The sequence below is a fragment of the Leuresthes tenuis genome, unplaced genomic scaffold (assembly GCF_036924035.1).
Source record: "Leuresthes tenuis unplaced genomic scaffold, fLeuTen1.0.hap1 SCAF_2, whole genome shotgun sequence".
Taxonomy (NCBI): domain Eukaryota; kingdom Metazoa; phylum Chordata; class Actinopteri; order Atheriniformes; family Atherinopsidae; genus Leuresthes; species Leuresthes tenuis.
This window is the reverse complement of record NW_027325356.1, coordinates 10,661,668-10,684,523: the sequence shown is the minus strand read 5'-3', so window position 1 is coordinate 10,684,523 and position 22,856 is coordinate 10,661,668. Positions and strand designations below refer to the sequence as shown.

The following is a 22,856-nucleotide window of genomic DNA, read 5'->3' as shown; positions in this document are numbered from 1 at the left end:
AATCCGCAGCCGTCTGAAATGTTTCCAAGAGAAACTCGACATTGATGATAGAAAATCTATTCTTGCATTTAATATTAAATAGTAGTCTTTGCCCCCTCCTTCCCCTCACAAAGTCATGCAGCTGCGTGTGCAAGTGTTTTTTTTCCCTGTGCTTTGGTATGAGGAGACCGGGGCTGCCACAATACTCTCCTTGTGTGCTGTGGCTAAGAGGAGCCTGGCTCAGCTCCTGTCACACAGTTGCTTGCTGCACTTGTCCTGTCATTTGGACTGACCTTCTCGACCTGTCTGCTGTTTCTCAGACTTCGCTGTGACTTATTTGCTCTGTGGAATGCCTTCAGTGAAGCTTCTGCCAAATGTATGGTCTTGAACTCTGCCTTCCAAACCCAGTTAGTACATTTTTATTTATGCTCTGTACATGATATTTTCTGGAGATGTTTCACAACATATTGTTTTTTTTTCTGCTATGCTTTTTTGCGCTCATTTGAACCCACATTAAGAGGCTTCTGGGGAAATGCATTCCATTGCTTCATTGGCAACAGATGTAGAGGAGAACTTTCTTTTTTTTTTTTTTACTTTGAACCGGACCTTTTGGAGCGTCTAAAAACAGTGTGCAGTGTGGACTGTAGGGCAGCTGTTTTGCCCATGAAGGCTGAAATAGACTTCATGAGAGGGCTAATGTTGGGCCTGTGGCTACAGCATCAGAAGGCTTGTGTTTGCCTCGCCGTGGCATATGGATAAGGAGCTGTCAGCATGTGTAACAGCTGCCTCATTCCCTGTTATTATGCCACCTAGCTGTGACAGTTACAAAAGTATAGCTGAGTATCCAAAAGTAATTGCTGCTGATACCAAGAAAAACAATGTTTTAGATGTAACATAAATGGACTTGTGACGAGAGGGTTGGTTGGCTCATTTAGTCAAATCTGTTGTGAAATCTTTGTTGGGAGGGTGATTGAAATAAAAGGCTTTTCACAGGCCGATATCTCCAAGAGTTTTTGAAGAGTCACTAGTCTGAAACGTGTGTTGGCAGCTGCAGTTGTCGCCCATGTGTTTGAACAGTACTCTTGGTACAAGGATTTACTACATACCCGTATTCAGTGGCAAACTTTGCCAGACGTTTTTGTTGCTGGCGACAGGGAGCTTGCTACAGGAAACCTAAACCCCCTTCCTGTTGAAGCTAAGCAGCTGACATACACAGTGAGTAGGAAAGCAGAGCTAACATTAGTCCTAAGCAGCGCCTGCTCAAGAAGGGACATTGAAGTGGGCTGGCACAACTCCAGTCCATCCGGAGAGACGCTTCTATGACATGTTTGTTTGGGTGCAAACTGTAATACTGTGATCTCTGCAACAAGAGACTGGCGGCTAACAGAGCTACCCCAAGAAGCCAGTAGGATTCATCAATATCGATTCCACGGCTGCTTCTTTTGGGATAACGTCTGCTTACGGCCTGTTGTTGCCAGGAAGGAAATGCAGACCTCCAACACTCTTTAACATTGTTACATAGATTAAGTAGCCGTGGAATCGATATTGATGAATCCTGGCTTCTTGGGGTAGCTCTGTTAGCCATCAGTCTTTTACTTTTGTTGTTCACACCTGAAGCCATAGAACATGGAACCTTAAAACACGTTTTAATACTACGACCGTGTATCTTTTTTTATAAGGAGATGAGATGAAATTCATTTCAGTTTTAATTATATAGTATCAAATTATAACAAATGTCATCTCAAGGCACTTCAAAGATACAATCCAATCAAATCGAAGTCTTTAAATTCTAAATTAGTCCAATTCAAACATACAAAGCCAATTAAAAGAAAGCTGCCTAGCTGAGGATCTTAATACGAATATCTAGATACGGATTAAGATATGATTTGTATTTAGATACACAGGGTGGAGTACCATTCAGGAACAATGCATTTTTGTACAAAATGTTTCAGTTTGATTTACTGCTGTCTGATACAGCAGTTTGAGCATTTGTTTAAAGGAGATATCCATTTTCCAGTCAGAATGAAAACAAGCCATTTCTATGTATGAGGCATCAGTTCATTACCCTAGGATACATATAAAAGAGCTGGGAAACACAAGTATTAAAATTTTTCAATTTAAAATTGAAGAGAAGTGTATAATTTCAGAAATATGTTGTTACCTATCAGTCACAGTTAGATATTAAATGTGTGAATAAACATTTTGACTCACGGACTTTAGTATGCATAAATCTTTAGCAATAACTCTGATAATAGATGCTGTAACTAATCTATAGTTGAAAAAAGTCTTTAATAGAAGTGTCTTTGTCTTGTTGGTTGTTCTTGCCCCTGTATTTATTCTCTGTTAATCTTTGTCTAATATTCCTCCCTCCTTAGAAAATACCACTATGTGTGCACAAGCTATTAGTTTTAACTGTGGAGTCTGTCCATCAGTAGGTTTATTGTATATTTGAATTGTTCAAATGTTAATGCTGCTATTACAAGGGATTACTCAAAGTTTTTTTTTTTTGTCCCCAATACCAAGTCCTTTAAGATTATTTTCAGATACAGAGTCTTAATCCAACTAGACCCACTAGAAATATGTGGCAATGTATTTCTATAGAGACGCTGCTCTTTCTCTGTGTTTTTCTAGTTTGCAACCACTGGTCTGTGGGTGTGCAGCCACCTGCCAATAACAGTACACTGATATAAAGACTGAAAAATGTTCTGATCGTATGGCTATCTCCCTCCCCCTCTCTGCGCTTGTGTATCTATGCCACAGATACCTAAAGGCTTAAGCAGCAGAATGGCTAATGTGTTGATCAGTGTCCAATTGAACTAAAATGCAGCTGACAGGTTTCCTGATGGAAATGGAATTCTTGTTGTTTGGTGCCCACATGCATACAAAATTAGCTGCCAGAAGATATAAAATAAATCCAATCCCCTTTGGAATGATGATCATAAGAAATAGCAGATGTAAGTTCTGAGAAAAGAAACGAATAACACGTATGTCACTGCATGTCGGTGAGGCTTCAGGCCAGTAAGAGCAAAGCTGTCTTGTCACAGAGGTGGTTCCCCATTCGTGCAGCCAGAGGATAGGAACTGCAGGACCTGACCTGGCCTGACTGCTGCTACCTTGTTTTTAATGCCATGTGACATCTATGATCTTCCGCAGTGTTGAAGAAAGTTCTGTAGAATTTCAGATCGACATGCATAGTTCGATGGCCATCATGCATCAAGTCGGTGCTGTGCATAGGGGTGGGTAGATATGGCAAAAATATAATTTCACGATTTAAAAAAATAAATAAAATCACTTAAATGAAATTGCTTTCAGCAATGGCTCTCCATGCGGCTACTGCTGCACACACAAACAAGGAGGCGGGTAAGAAAGCGCGTCACTGCCCGTAATTTGCTGTGATTGGTCGGTCAGGTTTACGACGTAATACGTCTGGTGCATCAGCATAGAACTGCAATTTGTAGAATGTGCCCTAGACGATCCCACGATCTCTGCAGTTTGACAGATCGTTATGGATCGTCTTCACGTTGCAATCCTTCACGATTTAATATCGCCCACCCCTAGCTGTGCAGATAGCTGCATCGTGTCAAATGTATCTTTTTAATCTGAGCTGTTGACAGTCAGTCTGATTGGTTCTGAAATGTTCCATCAGGGGTTTTATTCTGATTTTTTTTTTCTTTTTTTCTTTTTTCCCCCAGTATTTTAATTTTTTGCCCGTTCCATTTTTTTAAAAGATATGTTGCTGAAAACAGATGCTGTTTCTGCCCCACCTATCATTTACCTGAACAGAGTGAAAGTGTGAGAGCTAGAGTAGTTAGCCTCGGGCTAGTTATGCTCAGGTGTACAGTTCACTTTGCAGAGGCCAATATCCTATTAACTATGTCAACCAGCAGGTTTTGTGGGGCACCTTGCATGTTCTCACTGTCTGTAATCCTTGGGATTTGAAGGTCTGCAGTATTGCACCAGGCAGCTGCACTCAACACCGCTTCAGACTGTCAAGTAGATATGTGCTGATCTCGGCAGATGTTCCATGAAGGAAAACTCTTTTCATTGTTGAAGAACTTTGCTGTGAACCATAGATTTATATGTCCTGTTTGTTTGTACACTATGCAGATTTTTGATTCCCTTGAAGTGATCATAGACAGATTTCCTCCTCAAAGATGGTGTTAGTACAGCTACAATGAAGTCTGGGAGGGATTATGTTAACTGGATAAATCAGAACAACCCGTGCTGACTAAAAGTAACCTGAAGCACTGACTTTTATAATGGCTTTCAAAAGCTTTGTTGAACATGGATTTGTCACATCATACTTTGTATCCACCCACATAACTACACAATACTGATGTGATTTATTGGATCAGTGCACGTGGAGTATATACATATCACAGTGTGTTGAATGCTTTGTAACCCCACTGAGCTTTGTTTAATGTTAGGCTAATTGTAGAACAAAAGTTTTGTCAGAGGTACACATGCAACACTGGCACAGAGTAGGTTGTATCAGCAAATTTATGCCCCGCTGGTAGTTGTTTAGTGGATGTGTTTCCTTTCAGTGAAAAAAAACAAAAAAACAAACAACAATCATTGTAATTTAAGGGTTAAAATTTAAGAAAAAGAAAAGATAATATGTTGTCAGCAGTTTCCCTCTGCCCTGACCTTCAACTCAGGCAGTGGTCCGGACGGATAACGCTTTTTTTCACTGGGCGCACCCCTCTGTTTGTGAAAGGATGTGAGGTTTGGAGGTCGGGGACAATGTTGGTAGAGATGTGTGATTGAAGCCGCTTCAAATCTGGGGCAGCTACACAGCTGTTTATCTGACAGTGATGGCATGATAGATGATGTTATCTAGTTGGGGATGATGCTTTCTTTCCACAAGTAGTTTTTTTTTCCTGACCTATCCCAAAACATTGAAGCTTTCACCATGGTGCTACAAGACAACATTGTCTAAATGTTCCAGACAGTGATAGCCATGGTGTGTGGAGTGAAAAAGAAGTGTGTCAAAGAAAGCAGTTTGTTAGGGTGATGTTGAGTGTCCCTGAGACTGATACCATCGGATGTTTATCTACGTTGATTGCAGTGCCAGCAAAGGTACTGCAAAATGGAAGAACGGCTTAAATGAAGACGGACATTAGTGTTATGTCTAAGTAAAGCAGAAATAATTATTTGTTCTGAGTTTGTCACATCACAAAACAATGTGTCAATCACTCAGTCGAACATGAATTAATAAACCAATCACCAAGTAAATAAAACTAAGTTTTAAAAACATAAGAAAATGAGCCGTGTTCTGTGCTCCGAGACGCTGGGGTCTTGTTCGGTAAAGGCCCTGACAGACATGCTAGTGGGCAAACAGAGAAGAGTTTGTATTAACCAAACCAAACTGTTTGGATCTGAAGTTTATATCAGTCATTTTCCAGCTGTGGAGAAAAGTTATAAACATTGTTGAATTGTGCATGATGTGCAAGATATCAACACAGCGAGTGCTGAAGGGGGGGAGAAACTCAATCTCGTTGCTGCAGTGGTGTATCTGTTAAATCCCAGCTTTCTCTGGTAAGATTTTGTAAACTTTCCAGGTGAAAATGAGGTCCGTGTTGGTGGTGATCCTCAACTCTCAATCACCCAGGCTCTACATAAAATCAATTCACCAATCATCCACTGACCATAGTTATTCCTCTTCAGTTCACAGATGAGGTACACAGTACTGTATGGCCAATACATTTTGGTGCTACTTTCGGGGCTACAAGAGGAGACACTGCTGACTTTTTCCTTACAGAAACATATGTTTACTGGCCACAATGTCTTCCTTGGAGGGTCTGAAACAGGAAATAGGCCGAACGCATCATACAGGATACAGTGCGATGCCAACCCTCAATGTTGTAGTTACAGGCTTGTCCTCGGCAAGATAGCGACCAGTTGTACACCTCAGAGCACTATGGGTAAACATGCTTGTATTGGGAATTAGAAAGGATTTTATTTGCTTATTTTCAGGGTGTACACGTGTTCGAAAGACATGTTTAAACACGTGACTTTCGGTGTAAAGACAACATTGTAGAGAGACAGGTGAGGCAGAATCTCCTTTGATCTTGGTAATGTAAAATATTGTATTTCTAATCTAGCAGAACAGCTAATGGAAGAATGACAAGTGAGACAGAATGAGAGTATTGTTCCTCCTACTTTATGTAGCTCAACAGACAGCACAGTGTGTTCCAACAATGGCGTCTTGCAGGAATTTCTGTCTGCAGCTGTGTTCTGCTAAAGCAGACACTGTCGGATATTCTTTGCAGAGACGCTCTCTGTTAGGTATGATGTTGCTAATCGTCTAGAAATGTACAACTTTAAACCTTTTTTTTTCTTCTTCTTTTCTCTTAAACCAACATGTAATAGGATATTACCAAAAAGTTCAAAGCTTTGTGGCTGAAGCTCTCCTGTAGGAAAATGATAGTTTCACCAGTGTTACTACAACGCTAGATACCCTCCCCCCAATTTTTTCTTGTGTTTTTGATAACTGGATGGAAATGACTTTGAATGAACAAAACCGAAGCAAGTCATTTAGTGGCTGTCGTGTTCTAACTATGAAGTAGATTTGTTCAACTGCACACAGCTCACTTGTGAACAAAACCGAGTATAACAAGTGTAGAGTCCATGTTGGTTTTGTTGTAGTTAACATACAAATGCAGCACATAGTACAAGGTTATGGAAATTGGATTTGAGACGTGAATGCAGGATTGGAAGTGGAACAAGGCAGACACGACCCTCGCAGAACAAATTCAGAGGGATATGTTTGAGACTTGTGTCGCTGTATTTGTAAGACATCAGAAGAAGTTGATCTTTGTGACAGTTAAGACATATATTGGTCAGAAATAAACCATTTCTGGCTAGGGCTAATTAGACCATGACCACACATAACTGCTTTAACATGTTGGACCCGTTTTATCAAATGTTGAATAATTTGTCTGAAATAGAACTGAAACTCAAATGTTTGTGTTGTGAAATAAAGAATATGGACTTCTGACACTTTTTCATCTAACTTCTGTGTTTAGGGTGACCAGTAATTGAGGTTTCATACCAGATTAGTCATTTTTGTTATTTTGAATGCACATTCCTGGCATTTTTCATAACATTCAGACTTGCTAAACTTAAGAGGTATAGGTTATGTTTTAATATGCATAAAGCAGTCCAGTTTATTTTTGGATTTGTCAATAAAGCCGTTGAAATGAAGCTCATCCTTCCTCTTTGACATGATGTGAACCCTCTCTTCTGTGTCTCTGCCCTTTCCTCCCTTAGGAAATGACCTAGAGGCCTTACCGATACATTTGTGCTTTTGTCGCTCTAATCTGCATCCGCAGAGAACGGCGAGATCTGGAAACGCACTTGTTTCCGCAGTGAGTAATATCTACCTCAGCCAGCAGACGGGGGACAAACCAGGAAGCTGCTGGAGACTTCAGGCAGACAGACAGAGCTATCAGCTGGCCGCTCGCTCACTGCCTGCTTTGTGATTTGAGGATTTGAGACGGACTGGATCTGTCTTCCCATCGCCTCCTACTGCTCCTCTGCAAGAAAATACGAAGCCACATCCTCTGATTCCAGCATTTATTCACTTTTTTAAATAGTCATTTTCCCTTTGTGCTGTTGACCATTTCTGTGGATGCATTTTTTGCTTTCAGCTTTTAAAAGAAATTTTCTACCTTTACTAGTGCAGGCTGGTATATGATCATATATGTAAATATATATGTGTGTACAAGATACTGTGTAAAGAAGGAATTTTTTTTTTTTGTCCCCATTCTGAAGGAAAATTAATGCACTTTAAAACTTGGCTGTAATACTTTTGTTCTTCTATTATGATCATTTTGTTTCAAGCTGGAAACAGAGAATCAGGGGGTGTGTCTTTGTTTTTTAAGCTGGGAATGATGCCTCTGCAGCCGGGCTGCATGTAAGCGATCGACTCAGCTTGCCAGCTTTTGATCACTTTTCGGTCTCACCCACATTTGTGTTGCCTCTCTTCAAGGCACCCTGAGATGAACCTCTGGCAGGTGGAATCCTTGCGCTGTCTCTCTACTTAACTCGAACAGTTTTAGGGCTGTTGGATTTAGTGTTTTTGTAAAGAGGAAAAGAGCACCTTGTTGGGAAAAACAAACTGCAACAAACAGGAGCTTCCGGTGCTGTTGCACCACCTATGTATTGTTGTAGTGCGCAGGAAAGTAAAATGGACTACAAGCGTCGCTTTTTGCTCGGCGGGTCCAAGCAGAAAGTGCAACAGCACCAGCAGTACCAGATGCCTGAGCTGAGCCGAACCCTGAGCGCCTCTCTGGCTTCCTCTTGCTCTGCCTCTTCGCCTATGGGCACTGGGGTGGGCATTCCTGGCAGCTGCCACCCGCCTCCCTCTGGCACCACCACCGCTGTTGCTGACATCCAGCAAGGCATCTCTAAATACTTGGATGCTCTCAATGTGTTCTGCCGGGCCAGCGCCTTCCTCACGGACCTGTTCAGCAGTGTGTTCAGGAACTCTCACTATTCCAAAGCAGCTATGCAACTGAAGGACGTGCAGGAACACGTCATGGAGGCGGCCAGCAGGCTGACTGCAGCAATAAAGCCTGAGATCGCCAAGATGCTGATGGAACTGAGCGCTGGGGCCGCTAACTTTAAAGACCAGAACGACTTCAGCCTACAGGATGTTGAGGTAGATGTTCACACAGAATCACACACAGTCTCATTGTATTCTCCTGTTAAACTCATTTATACACTGAACTATGTCAAATTACTTTGACTTTGTTGAAATGTCTTATGGCAACCAAGTAAGCTCTATGCTCCTCTGGACAAAAATAGTCTAGCTCACAGCCTGATGTGCTTAGGTAACCATAACAGGCTTTATCATGTTCATATATCCATGACTTGTCTTCTAGGAGTGGGGCTAAGGTGCTTAGCTGCCCACTGTCAGAAGGCTGGCTTTATGAATCAGTGTTTCCTGGCTCAAACAGGGTTCTCATGCCCAGTGTTAAGCTGGTGTCAGTATCTTTGAGTGAGGTGTGAAAAACAATGAGGACGTGAGAAGTGATCTTTTGTCACTCTTTACAGCACGCCATCTTTGCTGATGTGTCGAATGGAAAATACTGAAGCTAAGGTTTCCATGTCGTCTGGTATATAGTGGATTACTTTATTTTATTTTTTTAAAACAATATGCAGAGCATATGCACATACACAATATTTGACAGATAGATCCAGGTGAGCTTCTACCTGTTCAAGAGATTTTAGGAAAAAAACAAAATACAACAACATAAAAAAGTTTTTTGTTTTTTTTTTATTAAACCACAGGTTGAGAGAAGTAATAGTTGCTACAAGTCCCACCGTTGTTATTACCCTGCTCACTCTTTTGTACTTAATCTAAGCTATGTGCAACCCATTTTAAACCCAGGTCAGCAGGTTCATGCAGGCTGCTTGGATGGCATTCGTGCCTTAAACATGGGGTCAGTGTTGGTTGAGACAAGAGTCTAAGATGGGCCCCTGCACAAAAGTCTTAAGACACCTAACAGTTGTGCTTTGATCATTATGAAATGGTAATTATGGGTTTGGTATTCATTTTAGCAATTGGATTTGTCAATTTTGCTGTAAAAGTGCTGCTTAATAGTCTTTTACACACCAAGTGACTGTATTTTCATCAATGCAGCCCCCATGGTCCTCAATCTGTGTCTGCCTGGGTATCCTCCATGTAATTGAGAGGCTTTGGAACAACCTGTGAGATACTCTACGCCATCCCACTAACAGCTGGGATGAGAAAAAGGCACCTCAAGATGCTTTAGGGAAGTCATGGTGGGACCTATGTTCTGTCGTTATAGGGAAATTGATTCCATAAACACAGAGGAAAAGGGAAAAAAACCCACAAAACCTTTGGGTCCATCCAGGCCTAAACACAGAATCTAGAACAGTTCCAGGCAGACACTTCCTTCTCATGAAATGAGATCACAAAGGTGGATGTGGTTTGGATAAAAATATTTAATAATAGATGCAAATATTGGCTAAACCGAGGACATGGAGTTTTATCACGAAATGTCTGCGGTTTGTGGCAGCAGTGACAGAACTTTGGCAGTGTGCCTGCAGCACTGTAATGTTAAAATGCAACAATGGAAAAGCAAAAAATGATGGGTACTGCAGGATACAGGAGGATCATAAAGGATTACCATGTAGTAGCGAGTGGTTTCACAACAGCAGCCAGGACTATGAAGGGACAGCAGAACCTCTGTGGATGTGGCTGAGCCCAAAACAGGAAACACTTTTGTACCACAGTCAGTAAATCTGACTCTCTGTGGTCGTGGATATGCACAGATAAATATTAGAGGAAGCCCAAGTCTGTGAAAGTTTAGACCGCATGCCTTGGCGCTGGCTCTTGCTGTCTTTACTCTGGCATAAAGGGCACATTTGTTAAAGCATAGTAGACTAACTTAACTAATGTCTTACTTTGTCGTGTCTTTGTTCAAGGTTGAGTTAACCTTTATGAAAACACTCCATATGCACTCTGTCGTGCGTCTTTACAGACTGTTAAAAGCATTGTTTTTAAAAAGCAAGAGAGTTGTCAGACAGAAGTTGGCTGCATCACTGTGTGGTTCTGTGATAAGTCCATAGCTCATGGTGTCTGTTCCCTGTTTGACTGCATGTTTTTATACGGCAGAAGACAACTGACATCGTATAAATTAGACATGTTTAGACATAGTTTTTGATAACTGTAGCTGATTCAGGCAGTCTGTAGGGATGTGATGTGTGTTTGCGACTGGAAAGGGGATTTTCTTTTTTCTGTCTGAATTGAGGAATGCTGTTTGGCAGCTGGGTGTATTATGAGGTCTTCAAAATGAACCAAATACATTTCTGAGTTTGGGGAGTTGTGGTATGTGAAGCTTTTCCCCTTCCATTGCTCACATCTCCTTCTACTCTTTTCTTTCTCTCTCTTTGCCCCCCTTCTATTACCAAGAGCCCCAAATGCTCAGGTCAGTGCAGTCTACAGAAGAAACCACGTCCCTTTCTTTCCCAGAAGCAGAGCCTAGTTCTGTCTGTTCATAGTGACTCTGCTGCCAAATATGCTTGAAAATGTTGCGGGGGGGGGGGGACCAGAGGCAGACAGAGAAGTCCCCACAATCAGAGAGACTGTCATGGCTGCTCTCGTCAGACAACTGAAAAAGTACTCAAGTCTGTTTACATTGGAAATGCACCACTTTTGTCTATAGCTGGTAAAAAGGAACTTCTGTTGTTCTTTTTATACAATCGCTGGTTTCTTGATGACACGTGGTACCTGATATGAGGACCTGATCTAATTCTTGAGGGAGTGGTTTGTCGTAGTTGTTTGACTTACTTAGTGTGGGGAAAAAAAGACACGGACGGCATGTAGTATAGCGTGTTTGATGAACTGTAACATTGGAGTAAGTCTGAAGTAATGCCAAACAGATGTGTGGTAGGTGGTTCAAAATAAAAGATATCACATAGGGTGGTGTTCACAAGTTGGTGTCATGACATTTCTGGGTGTCCTTGTTTGCAGTTCAAACCAAAAAAGGTAAAAATCCAAAAGGTGGAGATTATGAAGGATCCTTTTTCTCTTTGTATGTATTATACCTAAACATAGTGTTTAATCTCCACCTTCATGTCTGTAAAAGGCTCTTTAATGTAAGAGTTGTGCAGTGGTCAGTTTCACTTTATAAACTGTCTGTATATGTAGGGGACCAGTTCTAGGATATTCAATGGTCAGGACAATTGTTACCCTCCTGTTTCCCTGTGGAGGTCTAGGTTACAAATGGAGCCAGCAGAAGACACAGATTTGCTGTTTACATTGAGCAGCCATGATAGGCAGCTTGTTTTTTTTTGTTTCTTCCATAGATCAAACAGCAGTGCAATCTCACCATGCAGCCATCTGGTTATTATAACACTCCCTTAGCCCAAAAGAGAGCTGGATCTCAGGAGCACTCCTTTCCTAGATTGAAGCTCTGATAGTGCAGGTGTTCTCAGAAAATAGAAGTATAAATGTGATTGATTCATGAGTCGCCTTGTTTGGTCGTGAGAGGGGCCAACATCGGCTTGGCTCTGCTGCACTCTTTATTTCTCATATTTTCCATGACTGTGTGGGATACTGCGCAGCCAATCACATGTGTTATCCATTATCTTGCGCTGTAGCCATGCCCTCCGGTTTTTTAAAACGTATTTGTTTTTTCTTTTCACTTGCTTGGTTATGGTGGCCTTTGTAACACTGAACATAGTGTTTCATTTCAGTAAGCTTCATGTGCTTTTTTTCTCTTTTTTTAATTAGAATATGCTGTATATGGTGATAAGAACCTCAAGTCTCATTCAGGAAGTATGTTTCCTCTGTTATCTCTCGCTCTCTGTGCACAGACTAAATTTCCATTGACCGAGTTCTGATTAGTTCTCAATGTTGACTGCAGGAGTGTTTTTTTTACACCCTCGATCTAAGCCTGTGTTTAACAAGTCTGTTATTTGGGAGACAGTCACAGCATAAGATGGCATATTATTCTACTTTAGAAATGGTACGTTTTTTCTTCACGTCGGTACACTAACGGATGACACTGTTAATGTCTGTTAATCACTTTGGCTCACTCTGAAGTAGACTCATTTTTTCTTTTTTTTAAATCGACCTTTGTAGACCTAAGTGAATACATTTTAGTGACTTGACTGATCTTCTGTTTTTCTTTGTGCCATAGCATGAGTGACATTTGGATTTCGACATATTAATGAATTGCTATGAAATTAGCTTCTGATGATTGTTAAGATCCCCAAAGATTAAACACTGATTGTTCGGAGGACATGTCTTCCTGACATTAAGGATATTCTGACACATGTTTTCTGTCGCCAACAACGGGTTGGAACTTTTGGCTTTCATTTAAAGGTCTTAATGGTTTTTGGATGGATCGCTAAAGTTGCCGCAGACATTCATGGCCCTCAAAAGATGGATTGTAAAAGCTAGCCAGCGTCCAGTAGAAAGGACGGCTCATCGACCCCTAAAAAAACAGTGGAGTGGGATAACAAAATGATAAATGAGGCGACGCATTCCACAGTCAGTGATGGATCAAATATCAAACCTTATTATTAGGAAAACCATGTTCATTTTAAACATGGAATCTCACGCTTCCATTCAGTTATACTGTGTCGTTATTGTTTCCATGTCTTCAAGTGTGATGTTGAAGATTAAAAGTGGCTCTGGTCCAGTTGTTCATGTCTGCAGTCAGAAAGTGACGGCATATTTCCGTCCTCACAACCCAGCCAACCCCTTGAGATATTTTCAGCAAGTACCTGAAAAAGAAAACCCTGTGACCTTGGTGGACCCTAAAGTGTCCCTCTTCTCTTGTTACGTGAACTGGAAAACAAAGCAGAGCTATTTACTCGGCTTTCTACTCCGTAGATTAGGGCTGATGTATATGGTAAAACAGATTTCCAAATTTGCACTCTTTTAATACAGATAAATACAATAAAGAAAATGAATTTTAAAAAAAGAAAAGCAAATTTCAACAAACATGTAGACAGATCTGGAGCATACTTGGGTCTTTTCCAGCTCTACTAAACAATGTGAAATTCTCTTTGTGCTTCTTGCACAATGACATGCAATATGTTCTTACATATACATATTTTACCTCTACTCGTGTTTGATATCTTTCTACAGCACATATTTCACTACAACTAAAAACTGAAAAATAGTCCTGACATGATTTTTAATCTAGAAAAATGTGGTTTGTTCTGGGTTGTTCGTCATGGCTCTCAGATTCTGGTAGCAAATGGAGTAATATGATATGTGCTTTGGCCAACGGTTTTGGAACAAGGTAAACTTAATAGGATATTTGCTTTTTAATCTTTTATAAAATACCTGAGTCGATTAGGTTGTAATCCACAGTCACACTGCAGGATTATTCATGTTTTTATTATTAAAAGGAGTGGCCAGATGACAGTCTGCTGACAGTCATGTGTTCTAGTGCTTAAATGTGATAGATCATTGTGCAATTTAATGGTGTGATCATAGTTTTTTTTTTTTTTTTTTTTTTGAAAGGAGCTCTTAGAAAGCGTTTTTTCCTATATCCTGCAGCTGAAGATGTAGCAAATGTCAGCCTCAACCAAATACACAGACTTACATCACAGCTGCATCACTTGTGTTGTCAGGCCTCGTGTTTCTCACATGTAGGAAAGAAAATGGAACAGAGGACGACACAAAGTTTGGTATTGATGAGTCACTGTGACATGTGAATATACATGTTAGTTATCCAAGGGTTTCCATATTGTTGGTGTCTTCAACAGTCCTGCCTGAGCTACTCTAACAATGCAGTCATGGATATTCCTAGTGGTGAGTAGTAAAAGTCGGCTCTGTTGTGTCTCTCCAGGTGCTGGGTCGGTGCTTCCTCACAGTGATGCAGGTCCATTTCCAGTTTCTATCCCAGGCTTTGCAGAAGGTCCAGCCCGTGGCTCAGTCCTGCCTGGCCGAAGCTCTTGCCCAGGCCCAAGAGCGCTGTGCCAACGCCCGCTCCCAGAGCTCTGACCTCGGACCTCTGACGGAGCTAGAGGAAGCGTCTCGCTCATGGAAAGGTGCAGCTGAGGTATGCAGCCACTGCCCCAGGACTCTTCCAGGTCCAGGTCTTGGAAATGTGGGGTTTGTCTGTGTGAGGTGCAAAACCAACTTGTTACACATTCCTGAGAAATGCCAGCCGTTTATGATTTTCAGCCACAATTTCCTCTTTCCTCTTTGCTGGGCAGTCGCTTGTCTGTGAACCTGTGTTGCTTGGACTCTACCCCTCTAATTTCAAGCCATGTAAGGGAGACTGTTTTGTAAAAGGACCTCACTAATCCCCGGGCTAAACAGTCTCTCTGGCCTGTTTTTAAGCATTGCTGTATAGAGTGAATCAAAGAGGAGAGTAGTGTGTTGATTGATCTGGTAAACCCTAGCATGCAGAGTGCTTTACCCCTGAAGGAAAGGAGGGCTGCATATGGTGTAACGTCATGGACTGTTGTGTGAGAATCTTTTTGCAGGATTGTCATTTCCCCCTGCAAAAATGAAGTTGCCTTTTATGCTTAAAGAATAATCTTTGTTTTGTTCTATGCATCCATGATGACGTTAACAGGGCATTTTTTACTCAAAAAATTATGTAGTTGTGAAGTGGGTGTTCCGGTTGTCTGTCTGACCCATGTGTTATCTCCTCAGGCCACAGCGAGGCTGAGGGAGAGGGGCCGGGACGGCTGCCTGGCAGGCATCCAGGTTCAGCAGCTCTTTTGTTCCAACAACACCACCATTCCTGAGCACCAGCTGAAGGAGCTTAACATGAAGATCGACAGTGCGTTACAGGTACAGAAGTGATATTGCAGTTCCAAGAGAGGAAGAGAAATGAAAAGGTGGTTTACTGACATTGCTGCTCATGTTTTCTCCCCATCTAGGCCTACAGGGCAGCATTAGAGAGCCTGGGCCATAGTGAGTACGCACTGAAGGCGGGTTTTCATCTCAACCCCAAAGCTGTGGAGGTAGCCTTACAGGTGTGTTCACGCTTTCCTAATCTTTGAGGTCAAAGTCTCAAAACTGATGTGGAGAGGGGTGAGAAGTTTGAATGCTGAATGAATAATATTTAATGATGCAGTATCTTAGTGATGTGTTTGGGTTGTTGTTTTCTCATGCTCGTGTGTGTGTGTGTGTATCCAGTGCTGTTGCAGTGAGGCGGAGGCTCAGCAGGCAGGCAGGATGCAGACCACCTCCCAGCCCATCCAGTGCGAGCTGCCCACCATCCCTGTGCAGATTGGCTCTCACTTCCTCAAAGGAGTGTCCTTCAATGAGTCAGCAGCTGAAAACCTCAAACTGAAAACGGTACTGTTTTTTCTGACCCCTATATGTCACGATCTTATTTTCCAGTAAAAAGTGAGTTTATGTGAACAATTGCTCTGTCTCAGCTGTGTTTTGCGTCTCATCAACTTTTTTGGGGTCTACAGTTGTTGTTTTTTGTATTTTTTCTCAGTATTTTGAGTGATAAACTCGACTAATACATGAAATGGTGAAAGCTCTAGTTTTTAAGTTTTCTCGTGACTTTTGTGTAACAACAACAGATGTTGATGACAGGCTAATTTGTTTGTGGTCCACCCTTCTCTTGTTTTCAGCACACAATGCTGCAGCTCATTAAGGAGGTGCTGGGCCAGAACGGAATGACCCCCAGGGACGACTCTCCAGTCACTGAGGTCCTCAACCAAGTTTGCCCATCCAGCTGGAGAGGAGCCTGCAAGACAGCTGTTCAGCTGCTGTTTGCCCAGGCTGGTCTGGTGAGTAGAGATGTTAAAGACCAAGTTTAGTAAGGCTGGCATAGCTCAGGGTGGTAATCAAAAACATTTCTTTCTTTCTTTCTTTTTCTTCTTCTTATGGACACATCTTGCCTTTAAATGTATGGGATTTGAAAAGATATCCTGAGACAAACCCTTCAGTTGTTTTATTTGGGCTAGGTTTGTCTAATTTCTTTAGTAGTTGTGTGCTTGTGGATACTGGATAAAGAGATACTGTTTTACAGCCTGTTACACTTCACCCACACTTTTGCAGAAGTTATGAAATCTCTGGGTTTGGCACCTCGCATCCCATTGTTTGTTCACTGATGCGTTCACTGGCTTTGAGGTGTAAACAAACATCAGAGAAACAAAACGGAAGAAACATTCCTTCAGCATCAGAATGAAGGATGGGCTTGTTTGGACGAGTCTCCAAAAACAGCTCCCCCACCCTCCTGTTGAAAAGGAGGGTCATGGGGAGGGGAGGGTCAACAGCAGGATTCTCCTCAGAGTAACACCACTGTGTTTATGCTTTGAGTGTTTTTTTTTTCTTCTTTTTCTCCTCTTCGTGGTCTTCCCTGTTTTGTACGTCATAACCAAGTGTTCCCATGCAGCCTTCCCAGCTCAGTGCGAACTGTAAAACAATCCCTGGATAATGAATGAGTGCTTTGCATTAGCCCCTTATCTGAGCCTATCGTCACTTAGCCCAAAATAGATCACACAGCAGTATGCACTGACACACATAATAAATTCCCCACTCTTTAAAGCCACTCGAATGCTCGCTGTCACACAGTGCATTATAGCTTCTTTTTCTTTTACTCAAGCCTGACAATCGCTTATCTGCTCTGTTCTTGGCAACTCTGATCACCGGCGACTCCCTTTTCACTGTGACCCTTCTGGCCATATTTCAAGCACTTATACACTTCTTACAAAATTTCACACAAACGTCTAATATGAAACAGAGAGCCAGAATGTTAAAGGTCAGCCTCACAGAAGATGAAATTGGGACAATATTTGGTAGGATACTTGATTAATGACACTCGCCTTGAATTCTCACCTAAATTCCTTCCTCCCTTTATGATGCTGAGGAGACACTGCGATGGTGGTTTAATTTGCAAGGTGATGATGTTCCTGTTTCTTTTTGCCACCATCGATCTTGTTGTATTTGTTTTGACAGAACTCACTGACAGTTTGTCCGTGTGGGGCTCTCCCATAGCCAGTCTGGGAATTGCAAGGATACACCTGCTTTTTTAATAACAATGGAGTCACTTCCTGCAATACAGGAAATGGACTCCTCCCTTCTTCCCTCCCTCTTTGTGACCCAGCTACATGGGCCTCGAGGATTCAAGGCCACTTTCAGAGAACTTGTGAATATATTTGTCTAGCAGGAAGGCTAATCAGCTTCCTCACCTTGACCTGCCTCTCACTGTTAGGGGTGGGGGGGATCAGTCATTAGTTGCGCGCCTTAGACTTATGGATGCTTTCAAATCTAACTTGGTTACATACTGTAGAGTTTGAAACTAACACCATTGTTTAAAGAATTCAGTTTTCAGGAGACTCTGAGAGCTGTGTTTCTGTGTCCCAACAGGTGGTTGTTGATACTGCTCAGATTGAGAACAAGGAGGCCTATGCTCCCCAGATTACCCTGGAGGGATCAAAGGTGGTGGTCCAGGTTCCTTCTACATGGTGAGTCATTTAAGCTAGTTATTTTTATTTTTATTTTTATGTTTGAAAAATGTCTGCTACTACAACAAACAGTTATGGGTAAGGCAAGGCTAATTTATTTATATAGTGCAGGTGATTCCTTCACATAGCACATGAAATGTATTCAAATGAAATATAGTAAGAAAAAAAAAAGTTTAAACAGAATGAGTGATACAGTGCAGTGGAAGTTATTAATCAGGTAATGATGATAGTAGACCACGGTATTTAAAAACTGTGATTTAAGAGAAATGAAAATAATAGTGGTTTATAGAAACGCTTATGTGTTAGCTTTCAGTTTGCATCCACATAAGGGGAAGTGTGTTTCGGAACATCACATATCAGGGACTCCTCTCTCTCACATGCAACTGTGCTTTTGTGTGTGTTGGATTTGTAGTTGATGTCCATTTTGTTTGGATGTTCAGGTGTCTGAAGGAGGACCCAGCCACTATGTCCCTGCTTCAGCGAAGCCTGGACCCAGAGAAAACACTTGGGCTAGTGGATGTACTTTACACAGCAGTGTTTGACATCAACAGGTGGAAGGAGAGAAAGTGAGTGGATGTTCTGTAATAATAAGTTGCCATTTTCTTTCTCCACCAAAACAGGAGTCGGGCTTTCCTAGCCGTGTCATTGCCAGCACTGTCTGTACAACCTGAGGTTTTTTTAAAACTACTTAATCAAATGTGTGTCCTTCTCTCCACAAAAGGGAACAAGCCTTGCCTACTATTCAAATACAGCTTCAGCGAGAGAGCCCAGATTATGGCAGCCCAACAGATTTGCCTGCAGGTACCAGCTCCAAAACCTCCAGTGGATTACCCAAGACGATATCTAAACTGACTTCCAAGTTTACCAAGAAGGTCTCATCCAGCTCCAATAGTGGAGGCAGCTATTCCATCCCTAGTACTCCATCTCGCAGCATGCTAACAACCAGTAGTTCTGAGGATAAGGCCAAAGGCCTGGGCCACAGTGACGGGAGGCTACAGAACATCCTACAGATGGGCAGCCTGTCTTGCGCCCCTGACTCTACCCAGCAAAACCAGCTGGCTAATGGCTTAGTGTCTGAAGACCAGGGGATGAACCTGCCCACTGACCAAGAGATGCAAGATGTCATTGACTTTCTCTCAGGATTCAACATGGGCAAATCCCAGCAGGCCTCACCCCTGGTCAAAAGGAGAAACTCTGTGGCTTCTGCTAACCCTGCTGAGCTAAAGCCCCCAAGTGGTCCTTCACCAGCCTCCCAGACTATTTCTCACAGTGCCCTACAGCCCCTCACTCAGCCCCAGCCTCAACCACAACCTCCACCACCAGTGCAGAAGCCGCAGCCTCAGCCTCAAACACAGCCACCTCCTCCACAGCAACAACAGCCTCAACAGCAGCAGCAGCAGCAGCCGCAGCCGCCTCCTCAGCAGCCCTCCCCACAGGCCCTGCAGTACTACCAGCACCTCCTGCAGCCCATCACCCAGCAGCAGGCACCTCCTCCTCAGCTTCCTCCCCAGCAGAACCCCCCACAGGTCCTACCACAGCAGAGAGTGGCAAGCAAGTGGCTTGGCACGCCTGGGCAACAGCCTCCACCACAAGGTCCCCCTGCAGGGCTGTCACCCCTGGGCCCCATTGGGCAGTGGGGATCCCCCGGACTGCCAGACCTGAGCTCAGACCTGTACAGTCTGGGCCTGGTCAGCACCTACATGGACAGTGTTGTGTCGGAGATGCTGGGCCAGAAGCCACAGGGGCCTCGTAACAATACTTGGCCAAACAGGGACCAAAGTGAGGGAGTGTTTGGAGTCCTGGGAGACACACTGCCTTTCGACCCAGCAGGTGAGGTCCACCCTAAGTTTCCATCTATATCGCACCGACAGGGAACATTTTCAAATCTTTTTCAAGAATAGCTCCCTCCAGTATCGGTCGAAAGCCAGACCATGCACATCCAGTAGAGGTTTGTGGGTTGCTGAGAGTCAGCGGTCTTAAGTGCAGAGCTCTTTTAACTTCAGAGTCGATTCAGTCCTGGTTACGAAAGCTTAGGGGTAACAGATGGTGTCAGGTCAGCCTCCACACTAGGTTACAAACATGTTCAGACGTAAACCCAATGCTGACATATTGTCAGAGTAGTCGTAGTTGATTGTGGCCTAAAGTGGAAGACAAATCAACTTGGTCTACTCGTTTAACTCATTTGTGATTCAGCTAATCCAGCAGCTTTGATCCCTTTATTATACAAAAGCCCTGGAGGAGCTTGGCAATGATTTCATGACTTACAGTATTACAGTTATTAATTAGATGTCTGTTACAGCAGGAGACTAATGTTCAGAAAAGGTTGATGGGTGCTCAGAGTTGGTGTCCCTACAGTAAAATCCAACTTAAACCATTAACATGCTTGCAGAGGATATTTTACTGACCTATAAAAAGTTTCTCATCTAAATTTAAATCTTTCTTGACTCGTAAAAGAAAATTAGTTTGCAAACATCCGTTGAAATAAACATAGAGGGACTATCAGGCAGAAGATTATCTTCATGTGGAAACGGCAACATCGTTACGTAAAAAAAAAAGCAGTATAATAGCCATGTAATAATCACATTGTGCTCCAGGCAGCATATAATGAAGAGTAGTTTGAAGACTATGTTGTAAGTGTTTACGTGCCATCTTGTAACCATTTGGGGATGATTGAGACTTTGATCTGAATAACGTCATCAGTGGAAGTAAGATAAAATGAGCACTTGTTTTCCCTTGGACGTGGCGGCAGTGTATGCTGAATCGAGCCTGTGTCAGTTCCTACACCGCAGCAGGCTCTTTTGATCGCAGTCTAGGCCTTTTGTGCAGAGTTAACTTACTGCTATTGTGATTTTTCTGCTTTGGTAGACAGTCTGGCTAAATGGATTGAGCTCCCGGGAGCAAAAGAGAAAAGCTGAGGGTGTCATAAACTCACAGTTGTGTTTATCCTCCCTTTCCATGCGCAGTCGGCTCTGACCCGGAGTTTGCGCGTTACGTTGCTGGCGTTAGTCAGGCCATGCAGCAGAAACGGCAGGTGCAGCACATCCGTCGCCCCAGCAACACACGCAGCAACTGGCCAATGCCTGATGAGCAGCACAGGACCTGGTCCCACCCAGAGTACTACAGTGAGGGGTATGTACTCCTACATCACATCTGCCTTAGCACTGATCCGCTGCTTGTGATTTGAAAGGTTACGATTGTTTACTATTGTTGGAGTAGTTAGTAGTACAGAACAAATACAGATTAAATGAAACCTTTTTTTTTTTGTAAATACAAATGAATATGTTATACAGCTATAGAAGACAAAAATGCAAAAGTTAAAAACTCCTCATCTGAAAGCTGTCCACCATTCTGACATATTAGACCTTGAGAGTAATAACATGATATATTAGCAGCTACGCAGTCGATAATTACAGGGAGACCAGCTGTAATAAGTCCAGTTCAAGGCTTGTGTTGGCATCATCCCTGACCTTTAGGTGGTACTTAAGGTGTGCATTTGGTTATCCGTTGCTGACGATGCTTTGAAGAGCTACAGACTGGAGGCCCGATGTGCGTCTGTGGCCACAACTGATCATAGGAGGGTACGGTGGTGCTCTTGGTGCAGAGGGATTTCCTTCTGGTGAAGCAAGTGTTTGAAGAATTTGGAAATCCTACGTTCAGAGTCCTGATCACATCACTGAGGGGAAAAGTGTGCAGGCAGAGCCTAGTCCAGACTTTAAAACTGAATTAAAACAGACTGAGAAGGAATTTGTCTCAGGCAAAGATATGAAACCCAGTGACGTAAACCTAATACCTCATTGCATTTGATTTTTGACTTGACATAAGCCAGCACCCACTTCAGTTTGGACCAGGAAGAAGGCTGGAATCAAACCTTATTCACATACTTCAAATGAGTCAGTTTCAGGTTATTTCCTATAAATTCTTCACGTTTCAGTTGTACTTGTTCCATTTAGTAATTCTGTACAGTTCACATTTGCCTGGTAGGTGTAATCTCTGTGATGATGAGAAAGACGAAGGGAAAAAAAAAAGGCAACTTCATATGAAAGGCTCTTCATAGCCTTGCAACAGATTATAACGGTGCGAGTGTTGCCTGAGTTTATCAGATAAGAATCTGGTGACTGTTCCTTTGTCAATAAGACAAGAACAGGTCACGCTCTTGGGTTGATCTTCTGTATAAATCATTGTTGTGGGCAGCAGTGTAGTTCTGGAACTGATGGAGAGTTAATCAAAATAAGTTCCATCATAGTTCGCAGAAGTAATGGACAAAGTTTTAATTAAGCCACACCATGAGGTATTTACCACGTTTATCGTGACCTGTCATTTAATTCCACCTACAAGTGTGACACGATGTTGTTCGTAGGCTAATCCAGGGAAGCAGGCAGAGGTAAACAAGCAGCCATCACAGCGGACCCCCCCCCCCCAAAAAAAAAAAAAAAAAAAAAAAAGCTGATATAAATGTGATTCTGTCACACCCCTTTGAAGAGAGTATAATGGAAACACTGTTGCGTCCTGTGGTCCTCAGTGAGGCAGTAAACAGCAGCTGGTCAGCTAATCAGGGGGACTCGGCCAGCTCGAGTGATGAGACGTCCTCAGCCAACGGCGACAGCCTGTTCTCCATGTTTTCTGGGCCGGACCTTGTTGCGGCGGTTAAACAAAGGAGGTAGGTTCATCTCCTGGTTTGAATGGTCTCTTTTCTGTCCCTTGCTGTCAAAGTCATCACAGCCAAAATTCTGACTTCACTTTAGCCTTGATTAAACGCTTTTTAAGTAACAACTGAGGTGGGTTAATGTCATTTTCTCCTCAGAAAACACAGCTGTGGTGAGCCAGAGGTGTGCACCCTGCCTTCACCACCGCTCCATCACCTTGGCGATGATAATCAGGTAAAATGTATTAAATAATGTATAATGTATGTATTAAATAATATTTAGAATTCTTTCTAACTGGAC

At 42.6% G+C, this 22,856-nt stretch overlaps 1 protein-coding gene across 2 annotated transcripts in view; it reads left to right on the top strand.

Moving 5' to 3' along the window:
* The window catches only part of garre1 (granule associated Rac and RHOG effector 1), a 30,494-nt gene that overhangs the window by 5,709 nt on the left and 1,929 nt on the right, over window positions 1–22,856 (top strand). The window contains exons 2-13 of one of the 2 annotated variants that reach the window (XM_072380163.1): window positions 7,252–8,644; window positions 14,322–14,534; window positions 15,137–15,277; window positions 15,367–15,462; window positions 15,626–15,787; window positions 16,075–16,233; window positions 17,816–17,913; window positions 18,354–18,479; window positions 18,635–19,743; window positions 20,877–21,042; window positions 22,433–22,570; window positions 22,715–22,790. In XM_072380163.1, the coding sequence (XP_072236264.1) occupies window positions 8,141–8,644; window positions 14,322–14,534; window positions 15,137–15,277; window positions 15,367–15,462; window positions 15,626–15,787; window positions 16,075–16,233; window positions 17,816–17,913; window positions 18,354–18,479; window positions 18,635–19,743; window positions 20,877–21,042; window positions 22,433–22,570; window positions 22,715–22,790 (2,988 nt within the window). In that variant the 5' untranslated portion in view covers window positions 7,252–8,140. Of the gene's footprint in view, window positions 1–7,251; window positions 8,645–14,321; window positions 14,535–15,136; window positions 15,278–15,366; window positions 15,463–15,625; window positions 15,788–16,074; window positions 16,234–17,815; window positions 17,914–18,353; window positions 18,480–18,634; window positions 19,744–20,876; window positions 21,043–22,392; window positions 22,571–22,714; window positions 22,791–22,856 lie in introns of those variants that run through there. The other variant, XM_072380164.1, reaches the window with a different exon arrangement.